This window comes from Trachemys scripta, chromosome 9, assembly GCF_013100865.1.
Source record: "Trachemys scripta elegans isolate TJP31775 chromosome 9, CAS_Tse_1.0, whole genome shotgun sequence".
Classification (NCBI taxonomy): domain Eukaryota; kingdom Metazoa; phylum Chordata; order Testudines; family Emydidae; genus Trachemys; species Trachemys scripta.
Genome location: NC_048306.1, coordinates 99,187,868 through 99,200,139, shown reverse-complemented (window position 1 = coordinate 99,200,139; position 12,272 = coordinate 99,187,868). Strand labels below are relative to the sequence as shown.

Here is a 12,272-nt window from a genome sequence, read left to right as displayed (position 1 = left end):
GGGGGGGGGGGGGGGGGCGGGGGGGGGGGGGGGGGGGGGGGGGGGGGGGGGGGGGGGGGGGGCGGGGGGGGGGGGTGGGGGGGGGGGGGGGGGGGGGGGGGGGGGGGGGGGGGGGGGGGGGGGGGGGGGGGGGGGGGGGAGAAATCAAGGTTCTGGCTCACAAATCTTCAGTCCTGCCCCTTCCCCCCCCCCCACACCTCCTCTCCCTGAACACCCTTTTTGTGAAGTGCAGAGGAAAGGTGGACATTGCCCCCCAGTGGCTGTCCCCTCAATACTGTGTGGGGAAGGGAAGGTGGGTGTGGACAGTGACCCTTCTCCTCTATGCTTGGAGGTACGTGTAACAGGGTTGACCCCCCCCCCCCTTGGAAGTGCCCCCTTCTGGTTGGGCGTGTCTGCGTTCTTTTGGTCTGGAGACCCCTTTCAGTGGTTCTCAGGTGCATTTTGAATGACTCAGCCCTCCCTCCAGCCAAGTGACACTGCATGTTAGCCAGCATAAACCCTTTCTGGGGTATACAGTCCATGGGGGCCTGTCTCTCTCTAGCCCTCCTTGGGCTTTAGGCTTTAAATAGGCCAGCCCTGGTATGGGGCCATATCCCCAAGACTTCCTCCCTGGAGACGCTAGCTTTCTGTAGCCCTCCTCAGGCTCACTCCCTAGCAGCCAGCCAGGAGCCCCCCAGTCTCTGCCAGCAGACTTGGCTGTCCATGGTCCTGCTGCTTGGCCAGGCCTGTAGTCTGTTCTTCTCCTGCTCTATGCAGCAACTAACTACTGCTCTGGTCGGCAGCTCCTTTTATATGGCCCTCCTGGGCCCTGATTGGCTGCTTCCCCCTGCAGCCACTCTAGGCTGCTTGGAGAACCTCTCTACTGCTCCTTGCCTGGGATGGATGTGGCAGACCCCTGAGGCCTCCTGCAGGGGGCCTTTGGGCTAGTCCACCCCATCACAATATGACTATGATCCAATATTGGATTTTATTTGCCCATCTACCTGACTAGAATGTACAGCTGGTGGGTGTGTACAGTTTTGCAAGGTTGGTTAACTAACTTCCACTTTTCCTGCTCTTTTCATGTGGTTCCACTTGCCAAGAATGAAAGGTGAATTTTTCCAACATAGCTGCATTTCATCCTGTACTGTGAACTTTCTGAGATTTAGGATTTTTTCCCCCTCTTAGATTCCGATCTTCTGCAGTAAAAGAGTGCATCCATGCGATACTGAAAGAGAATCTAGCCAATGTGCAATACAACCCAGAGGAAACGCCAGAGCTCACACGGTCCTTATCAGAGACAATTAAAGATAGACTGAAAGGTAATGATGATTGGTGAGGAAACTGCCTCTTTCCTTACTTAATTTATTCTTTTCTTTTTGCAAGTATTGATTCTCTTCTCTATTCTTTAAAACTCCTCGTTCACTGATGACTGACCACAACCCAATATTATTTAATAAACTAGTATATATGTACATAGTGCTTCACAACTTGGTCTCAGCCCTCAGGATCTTAACATTTAATTCAGACCAATCTGATTACATACAGACCCACTGGTGAGAGAGATCAGCTTAGGAAGTATCATGGAAGAAGTAGAATGCATGGAGCCTGGGGAACATGGAAGAAGGGGCATAACTGAGAGCTGGAGAGAGAGACCAGGACCTGATTCTGACCTCGCTTCCATAAATGGAATTACTCCTGGGTCAGCCTGATGTAAATGAGATCAGAATCAGGTCCAAAGGGACCACCCTGGGAGTCAGACTCATTGAGAGCAGCTGAGGGAGAGGTAAGAGACTAGGGAGCAAGAGGCTGTGGGTCATGACATGGTCATGTACTGATGGCATGTTGCATCATGGCTAGGGTTACCATATTTCCACAATCAAAAAAAAGGATGGGAGGAGCCCTGCTCTAGCCCTGCCCCCGCCCTGACCCACCCCCATCCACTCCCTCCCACTTCCCACCCCCTGACTGCCCCCCTCAGAACACCCAAACCCCCCCGCTCCTTGTCCCCTGATTGCCCCCTCCTGGAACGCCTGCCACTAACTGCCCCCTAGGATCCCACCCCCTATCTAAGCCTCCCTGTTCCTTGTCTCCTAACTGCCCCCTCCTGAGACACCCCCCCACCCTAACTGCCCCCCTAGGACCCTACCTGTACCCTGACTGCCCAAAACCTTATCCACACCCCAGACAGACCCCCCCTCCAAACTCCTGACCCATTCAACCCTGCTCCCTGTCTCTTGACTGCCCCCTCCAGAACCTCCCTGCCCCTTCTCCGACCCCCTGGCCCCCTTACCGTGCTGCTCAGAACAGAGTGCTGCGGAGCGGCACGCTGGGCACCGGGGGCGGGGGGGAGCAGTGGGAGGAGCTCCAGACTGCCGGAGGCCCGATGCGAACGGCCGGCCGGCAATCTGCGAATGCAGGGATGGGGAGGGAGGGAGACAGAGGAGGGGAGTGATTTCAAGCTGCAGGGGAGAGGAGGGGGAAGCGGAGGAGGGGCTCTGGCTGCCAGAGTCCCGTGCGAGTGGCAGGATCCGGCCGGCTGCCCTGTCAGCCGCGCGCGCTCTGCATGGGGGGGGAAGTCCGGATATTTACAAATTCCCCCCCGGACGCTATTTTTAACTCAAAAAAGCCGGACATGTCTGGGAGAATCCGGACGAATGGTAACCCTAATCATGGCAGTGTTGTTTCAGAACATTGCTTTGCATGTTTTGGATTCCAGAAGTTATTTCAGGACTCATTAAATGTTCCCCATGTCCAATTCTGGAATAACAACCCAGGTGAGAGTCAGCATCATCATTCTGGGAATAGGGTTGTACTCCCTCTGCTGTCTGCCTTTGCAGCAAGAGAACCAAAATATCATGAGTTCCTGCATTAACAGTGTGTTTTAGATCTCCCTTACAGAGATGCTAATTTTAAAACAGATTATGTAACATATGTAGTCTGAGCTAATATACCCAGGACCTGATTTCAGTGCTTTATAAATATGTACATGATGCCCTGAGGCAGGAGTGGCCCAATACAGCCCACAGGATTTTGCCTGACTTCTGTGTCTGCTGTCATCTTGAATAAGGAATGACACTGTGAGCATACCAGATCTAGCATGTCACGCTGCATCTTGCAGCTGGGATACAAATGGAGGATAGCATGCTGGAGTCTTGCCTTATTGAAGATAGAGGCACTGGCCTTTTTGTTCTATTTTAAGAAAATTTGTTTTGGCTCTTGCATTTCTGGCGAGTTGCCAGTTTCATCCCCTCTACCAAATTGGGTATCACCCATACCCTGATGGTATCTCTTTGCTGTTCTTTTGGAATAGAACCAGACAGTCTGTAGTCATGTAGCTCAGATCTATGCATGTTCTTGAGAGGCCTCTACTACTAAAACAGGAACCTTAAAGATACTAGTAGTACATGGCAGAAACAGCAATAGATTTCCTCAAGATTAGAACAATTTAAAATAATTCAGATTACCTTAAACTTCTGGGTTTCATGTACCAGCCTCGCTTCTACTCTGACCCTTTTGTTGTGATGGGGGGTTGTTTTTTTAACCCTGGGAAGTTGTCGAATTGGCAGGGGTGGTGTTTAATGTAAGAGAGTCTTTACTCTCCCTAGCCTGTGTTTCAAAGGCACTGAGCACCTGCAACTCCCATTTATGTGACTAGGACTCTGGTGCTTAGCACTTATGAAAAGCTGCCTTATGGCCTCACTATCCAGTGTACGTAGCATTCATTTCACTGCTCATTGGAAACTACGGGTTTCTAGTTACAGAATAAATAGCTCTCTCCCTGCGTCGTCTGACGATGATACAATTCTGTACTCCTCCATTTTGAAACTGTTCGTTTTTCTCCCTTTTACTCTGCAGCAGAGGGATTTCACCGATACAAAATGGTGGTGCAGGTTGTGATTGGGGAACAGAGAGGTGAAGGAGTGAAGTAAGTTTTGTGCATTTCAGGTGTCTTGCTTTTGTCATCCTCATCAAGAATTAATAAAGCAACCCCCTTGCTGCTAATTATCGGAGACAGGCAAGTGTTATGCAGGAGGTCAGACTAGATAATCACTATGGTCCCTTCTGGACTTAAAATCTATCAAACATAGCTCATGTGACAGGGTTCTCTCTGCTGTAGTTAGCAAAGCAAGGCTGGTCATATCCTCTTGTTAGGCAGCAATTTACTAAGGGCCAGATTTTCAAAAGTGTCCAGTTCCCATTTAGGCCCCCAAATAGGTGTCTACACTTTCAAAAGAGCTCTGCACCCAACACGTGGAATTCTCTTAAAAATCTGACCTCAATTGTGGGTGCTGAACACTTGAAAATATGGCCCCAGATGCTGGTGATTAGAGAAGAATTCTTACATGTTGACATAGAAAGATTGCGGCTTCCACTAGTGCTGAGCTAAGAAAAGAACTGGTGTTGAACAACCCAGGAAGTAGGTAATCTGTATCTGCTGTGTTTATCTCCAGTATCTGTGTGCTCCTCAATGAGATAAATGTAACAGATAAGGGAAATCAGATCTCATACCCTTTGTGTAAGCTGATTAGAGGTCAGGAAAGAATATCTCTTCCCTGCGCTTTACAGTATTGTACATTTGGCGAGATATAATGTGTGTGTGGTGGTCCCCTTCCTCTGAACCATCTCCATGCTGGCCACTGTCTGAGGCAGGATACCGAACTTGATGGACCAATGATGTAATCCAATCTGATGAATCATGTGTTGTTGAGCTTGATGCAACGGCACCAGAGCCGGGGGACCAGGAGGCCATGGCCCCCCGACTTCTTAATATGGGCATAGTTTGGAGGGCAGTGCTGGACGAAGGCTTGCAGTTTGGGGGAGCAGCACCACTGCCAAGCACATCCCCTGCTGGTGCTGCTCCACGGATGCCCAAGGCTTCCACTTTGGGGGGGGGGGGGGAAATGAACCCCCCCCCCCCCCAAACTACAGCCACGTTAAAAAGTGGGGGAGCAGGACCCCTGGGCCCTCCTGATTCCAGCACCGGTGGCCCCTTCACTTCTACAAATGTCCTGGCACCCTTGACTTGGTGTATAAACCATTGGAGGAAATTCTCTGGCCTGTTATGCAGGAGGATGGACTAGATTTATCATAATGGTCCCCTCTGGTCTTAAAACCGGTGACCTTAACTTCTTTGCTATGGGCAGGGCCGACGCCAGGCACCAGCTGACCAAGCACGTGCTTGGGGCGCCACCTTGTAAGGGGCGGCCAATCTTGGGGTGGCGGGGGGGCGCTCGGGGTTTGTTTGTTTTTTTGGTTCGGCAGGGCGGCGTTCGAGGGTTTTTTGTTGTTGTTTTTGTTTCAGCCAGGCAGCACTTGGTGGGGTGGATTGTTTTTGTTTCGGCGGCGTGGCGCAGCGCTTGGGGGGGGTTTCAGTGGGGCGGCACAGCGCTCGGGGGGGTGTTTCGGGCAGGGCGATGCAGCACTCGGGGGGGGTGTTTCGGCAGTGCAGTGTGGTGCTCGGGGGGGGAGGTGTTACAGCGGGGCGGCGCTCTTTTTTTTTCTTGCTTGGGGTGGCAAAAAAGTTAGAGCTGGCCCTGGCTATGGGGTATCAAGTTGACCCACCCTGTGCTCTTATTGACTCAGACAGTGTTTGAGGTGGGGAAATTGAAGTAATGCTCTCCCTAACTCTCTGAAAAAACATTAACTTCACCCAGCACAAAGACACATTCCCAAGTCCAAAGAGCTGGTTGTGTTCTTTAAAGGAAAACAACTCTTGGTTTTCAGGGAAAGTTAGTAGTGAGCAGATTTAAAAGTTTATTAGATAATATTTGAAAAATAAACGATACAGAAAATTTGAAGTGTCAGTTATTGGTCATTGGGGGTAACATACAGCGTATAGGGAGATGTTAGTATTTTGGTGTTGGGCAGCACACATAATATATACAGACTGCAATGTCCCCAATCAGGGGGGTAAACGGTGGGCGGGATCAAGATACAGCCGACAAGCAGTGAGGGTCCATCACTCATACAGAAAGTAGAGACAGTCATGGGTATAAGTAAGTGGGCTGGGTAATGGGGATGGGGTGACCCTCACGTGGTGGGATTCAGTTAGGTTCGTTGGGTTCAGGGCTCAGGGGATAAAGTTCAGCAGGGGGGTTTATAGGTCTCTTCCCCCTTGTGGGTGCATGAGGTCTCCCCAGCTCACTCCCGGTATATTAATATCTCAGTTTACCCCCCAGGTGTACCGTGTTAATGGCTTTGTCCCAATACATTTGTTTAGCATGGCTGCACGATGTTTCTGGGATGCTGACACTGACAACTATGCACAGGATGTTTTTATGAATGTGAGTATTTGCAATTTTTTCAGGGGAAAATTGAGTGAATCTATTTTGTGTGTGTTTATATATAGAGAGAGATTCTGATCACAGAATGTGGACTTGATACATTCACCTCAAGGCCATTTGTTAGTACTAAGTACCAAAACAATATTGAAAACAAATACTATTGTCAGTTACTACCGGTATGGTGCTCTGCTCTTGTTTGATGATAACAATCGGCTGTGTGCATGTTCCCTCTGTGTGCTGCCCCAGTTCTGCACAGATCGCTGACACAGCAGACCCCGAGAGAACCCCCAAAGACCACAGACTCTAGTAAGGTACGAAGGCACCCGAGCAAGGTTTATTGACAAACAAAGCACAGTAAGTTTCCTGTAGGCTCTACAAGACATACTACGAGAATTTGTGCCCCCTGGCAATGGACCGACTCAGTCAGTCAGACTTTCCACTGCCCCCTAGGCCAGACAAAGGTGTGAACTCCGGGACCTACTTTTATACAGTTACAGGACAAATTACTCATCCCTACTGACGTATTGAGATACAGCCCCATGGCTCATTAGGGTGCTGTCTCCCCCTTTGATCATGTTGTTTCAAACAAATCTATCCATCATGCTGTCCTTTTGACCCTATCTTTAATATGCACCTGCCTGTTCCTTGTTATCTCTGTGGGGTGTGCTGATGTCATCTTGGCACAAGTTCCTCTTATTAGCACTTACGTGTGGATGCACCTGCTTCTAGCAACCCTCTTCTCGCCAACTTCTGTGAGTGGGGCCTGCCTCTGGCTCACAGCCTAGCTTTTGCTTAGCAACGCCTGGAAGTACTTTGGTTCAGGCTTCAGACTGGGCCTTTGATACAAGAGTTTATGTTTCAGGGCCTCATCTTACTATAAATACCAATAGTCAGAAGTGGAATTTGTATAGGCCCCAATTCAGCAGTCTGTCCCTATTCAGCAAAGCACTTGATGATGGTACTATAATACTTAGATCTTACATCGCGCTTTTCATCCAAGATCTCAAAGCACTTTACAAAAGAAGTAGGTATCCTTAGCTCCATTTTACAGCTAGGGAAACTGCAGCACAGGGAGGTAAAGTTACCTAAGGCCATGTTTAATGCTTTGCTAGTCGGAGTACAGGACTAGAAACCAGGATATCCTGAGCTTTGCCACTGACTGTCCTTTGACCTTGAACTAGTCATTGAACCCCTCTGCAAAATGAAGATAATATTGGGGTGCTAAGAATTAATGTTTATAAAGTACTGTGAAGAAGAAAAGCCCTGCTCACATTCTAAGTATTTAAGCAGTTAAAAGTGAATTGGGTACTATAAGGATGTCTCCTGCAGAACTTGAACCTATGTTGTTTATCATCTTTAACCAATTAGTAAGACTGTGGGTGTATGCACACAGCTCTCGTTAGCAGCACGCAAGCATCCAAAGGCAGAATTTGGCCCTTCATACAAAGTCGGTTTGTAACTCAGTAGAGCTGCAGCATCAGGATTTCTAAGTTTTTAGTGGATAATAAAATTACTTTAAAATAAAAGACAAAAACTTGGTGTGCAAGTTGTTTTAGTCTGTTTTTTTTTTTTTTTTTTTTTAACGCTCTAAGTTCACTTCTAGATTTTCTTTATACCAAATTAAGGACATAAAAAAAAATATAATCTTTCAGCAAACCCATTTCTCTGCCAAGAACAGGCTGTACTGCATAGCAAAACGTTCCTTTAACTTTGAACATTTAGTTGGGCTTCAATATGACCACTTGTTTCAGTGAGGGGAGTGCACTTTTGTTAAAACTAACATGCTTCTCTATTGTTTTCTTAGGACAGTCTGTTCTGCGTGGTAGCTGCATTTGGCTGTTTCTACTACTGATGCCGGTGAAGAACAGAAAAGAACTACAGTGATTTTAGAGAGGATTTTTAGCTTGTTTGGTTTTCTTCAATAACTTGTACTCATGTTTTCTCAAAGTAGCAGACAATTGTACAAAGCATGCTCACTGTATCTCTATAATACAAGACTTGTGTCCACAACTTCCTCTTCTTTCCTGCTTGTATAAATAGAGCTTTGTAGCATTTTGTTTTTCTTTTGTCCTTTTAATCATCCTTCCTGCTTTGTGCAAAATGGATTTATTAACTCCCAGGAGCCAGATATAGTGCCTTAAAAGGACTAGATTGCTTTTATTAGTAGTGACTTGTTTCTATAATGTAATAAATATTTATGAGCAATGTAATATAATAAATACAATTGTATATATTATACCTTTTCCCAGCTTTGTCCAGCCCTGTGTAGCTGAATTTGTCTCTTCTAGTACTAGCATCTGCTCCCCCCACTCCACCAAATACGCCAGATTTGAATGTTCATATAGCTGCTTCTTCCACAAATGTCTCCATGTTTCCTGCCAGGGCTAGAATGCCCTCCTACAGCTAGGCCAGAAGGCCACTATTCTGTCCTCTTGTAAATCCCTCATCAAGACCACCTATGGCTGTGATGCCTATAAGAAACCGCGGTTCAATCTAGCTAACATTAATTGCCAGTCTGAGAGAGCTGATATTTAGGAAGAAAAACAATTAAAATGATTCAGAGCCATTAAGGCGGACTCATTATTAGCCTGTGTGACTAATGATTCTATTACTGTTACCCTCCTCCTTCCTTCCTGTCATTTGCTAAACTCACTGGTTGCATCTTGTTTCACATTAGGCCTAGATCTTGCAAGCACTGACAACTCGCATGCTTAACTTTAGCATGTGAGTTATCTCGTTGCCAAGTTAAGCATGTGCTTAAGTGGTTGCAGGATCGTGGCCTCAGTTTCTGAGCACTATGGGGCAGGGACCCAGTCTACTTATTTGTCCATGCAGAGCCCATCACAGTAGAACTCCAATGCTGAGTGGGATCGCTGGATGCTACCACAATATAAATTAGCAAACAAAACCTACGTTTAGTGACAGTTAAGGTTGCAGCAGGGTACGTCCCTCCATCCAGACCCTTAAAAACAGGGAAATTAAGGGGAAAGATATGTGCATTCCTTTCCAACTTCATATCGCCTGCAACAGTAAAGCTAACATGCTCCAGTGTGCCATAACGCTTCACTCCCATCTCCAACAGCTACCCAAAACCCAGATGTACCCTGGCTTCATCCAGCTTGAACTCTGCTACAAAACCTTGGCAGTGACCTCATATGCTTGTTATGTATCAACCAGTCAGCACATCTGACTGTCACCCATTCATGCATTTGGGAATTCATTTTGCTTTAACGCTGCAAGTTGGCTGAAGTTGAGGTACAAAGAAAAGTGAGACAATCCAGTGAAAAGGCAGCAGAAGGCGTGATTTTTCAACACGTCTTCTTTCTATACCAATTCATTTTTCACCAAACCACTGTGGAAAAATTAGATTTCTCATGAAAATGAGATTTTTACAAAAGAAAGGTTTGAAGCGCCTGTTAAATTGAACTCCGTAACACAACCCTGCTATGACCTACCCAAGCTAACTGATGGTATCTTCCCCCTTTTTCAAGAAAAATGTAACAGCTCATGCTCTAGAGAAAACTTGTATTAGCACAAAACATACTGCAGCACCGTACTTTGCCTCAACTATGCTAGTTGCTTAGATAAGTTAATGTACAAGTTGTGATGCCGCATCCTTGCATTTTTAGGTTTGGTTTTGTTTGCTAATAGAATCTGTTAACACACAAAGTGTCGCCCAGGCCTTAAGGTAAAGCAATGTGCTTCTAGCCCCAAGGCAGACATTTGGGTGGAGTATGAGACCTAGTGCATGTGGCTGTCTCCCTCTAGTGGCTGACCCCAGCAATGGTAAAAACTTGTCACTTCCTGACACACACCGTCCTCCGTAAATGGGCTATGTCTCCCCCTTGTGGATCTCAGAGGCCCCACACCAAGCCCCGCCCCTCACTTCCAACCCCTTTCTTCCAGCAATGAAACTACTGCAGCTGCCTTTGTTTTAAATCTTGTGTTTCTTCCTCCCTTCTGGTGGATCGCTGAGGTTTTAACCCCTCTCACCCTTCTGGCGCCCACCTTGTCAGGCTTCTTCTGCACCCTCAGAATGGCCGATCGCCCGCGAAAGCACCACAGCAAATCCAAAAGGTGCTCAGTGTGTGAGGCTCCCTTTCCAGGAACATCAGAGGGAGAATTGTGTCCTATGTGCTGCCAGCCCGCCTCCCCCTTCTCTGTCACAGGGTTGGGCTTTGAGTCAAAGTGGCGCGATGGGACCGTATCTCCTGCACGTAGCCAGGACTCCACCGGGGAGCCGTGGGACTCACAGGAGGAGGAAACTCCTCCACCATTGCCACGCTGGGTAAGTTAAGCAAAGCCCCCTCTTATGAAGGGAAGGAGTTTCATAGGCTCCTACTCCAACTCCTCAGGCAGGTGCTTTCCTCCCTGATCTCAAAGCCCTCACGTCAGTTCATCGAGATTGTCCGTCCACTTCAAAGATGATGCCCCTGTCCACTACCTACATCATCGGGGCCTTGACAGACGCGATGCAGTTTGTTGTGAGTAACTGATATGTGCCACACCTTTTCTATGTGCGATGTGCTACAACTGCTAAGAATTGGACACCGATTAAAATGCCGGAGTTGTGTTTATGTTGCAGTGGGTGCAGAGTTTGAAACGCACTCTTGTCCAGGCAGCCCTGTGCTGATATTAAATATGCAAGTCGCGCCCCTCATGAGGAACCCAGGTTGGCAAACAAACCTAGTAGGTGGCTCAGCATTCACAGGTCAAACATGGTCAACCTGTGGAACTCATTGCCAGGGGATTTTGTGAAGGCCAAAAGTATAACTGGGTTCAAAAAAGAATGAGATAAATTCATGGAGGATAGGTCTGCCGATGGCTATTAGCCAGGCTGGGCAGGGATGCAACCCCTAAGCCCTTAGGTGTTCCTAAACCCCTAAGCCCTTAGGTGTTCCTAAACCCCTGAGTGCCAGAAGTTGGGACTGGATGACGGGGGATGGATCATTAGATAATTGCCCTTTTCTGTCCATTTTCTCCGAAGCATCTGGCCCCAGCCACTGTCCGAGACAGGATACCACTGATTGGAGCCAGTATGGCCGTTCTTATGATGCACATGATCCAGCGCTTAGGAATAACTCTGCCGTAACAGAGTTATGGGCATCTCGCGGTCATGAGTGTGACCCTCCACTCTAATCTGTGGCCTGCACAGCCTGAGAATTAATGAGTGACCCTAAAATGCGAGAGGTGGACTACTAGCGACCCTAGGATAACAAATCTCGTCTGCAGAACCCAGAGCCCACCAGTAACCCTTTCGTAAAACTGGGCCCCTCCGAATCCCAGCAATGATAAACATGGAACCCATCAGCAACCCTACAATAACAAACCCAGTGCACAGGGCCTGCGACCCATAAGTGATCCTCCTCTAGCAAACCCAGCCCACGTGGCCCTGGGTTTAGGGTGACCAGCTGTCCCGATTTTATAGGGACAGTCCGGATTTGGGGGGCTTTTTCTTTCATAGGCATCTATTACCCCCCACCCGCTGTGCTGATGTTTTATACTTGCTGTCTGGTCCCCCGACCTGGGTGTGCGGTGACCCCGACCACACCACATGCGGGGCCCACTGGGAACGCTACCGCAACAACTTGGCACGTCAGGGCCGGGCCCGCTGGCGACCCTACAATAACAAGCGCAGGGCACTAACCCGGGGCAGCCCGTGACGCTACAAAACCAAGAAACGCCTCCGCCCGCCGCCCTACGACACCCAGCCCGGCGGCCACGGGCGACCCGACAATAACCAGCCCGGCCGGCGGGGGCCGGCCCGGGGCTTGGCCGGAACGCTGGTGCCGGCTGCGGTTTCCCGGGGGCCCCGCTGGAGCCGCGCGCGCGGCTGGTCCCTTCCCCTCGCTCCGGCCCGACACGCAGCGTCCTGGGCTGCCGCCCCGCTGGCGTGCGAGGGAGCCGGGAGCGGCCGCGCCCAGCCCCGCCCCGCCTCGGCCGGCGAGTGAGCGCGGAGCGGCCCGGCAGGTCAGAGCGGGGGGGCCTGGCTGGAGGGGCCCGGGG

General features: G+C 49.1%; 2 protein-coding genes across 2 annotated transcripts in view; both read left to right on the top strand.

Moving 5' to 3' along the window:
* Positions 1 to 1,167: 1,167 nt before the first annotated feature.
* On the top strand, positions 1,168 to 8,509 carry TCTEX1D2 (Tctex1 domain containing 2; the record flags this gene model as incomplete). Its single annotated transcript, XM_034782604.1, is given in 4 exon segments — positions 1,168 to 1,301; positions 3,838 to 3,907; positions 6,203 to 6,266; positions 8,071 to 8,509. Coding segments are annotated over 4 exon segments (316 nt in total), but the record flags the coding sequence as incomplete, so codon positions are not given.
* A 3,572-nt stretch (positions 8,510 to 12,081) lies between these two features.
* Positions 12,082 to 12,272, top strand: part of PCYT1A (phosphate cytidylyltransferase 1, choline, alpha) — a 32,570-nt gene continuing 32,379 nt past the window's right edge. Inside the window, exon 1 of the mRNA XM_034780870.1 lies at positions 12,082 to 12,236. The gene's annotated coding sequence lies outside the window, so the exon portion shown is untranslated. The remainder of the gene's footprint in view (positions 12,237 to 12,272) is intronic.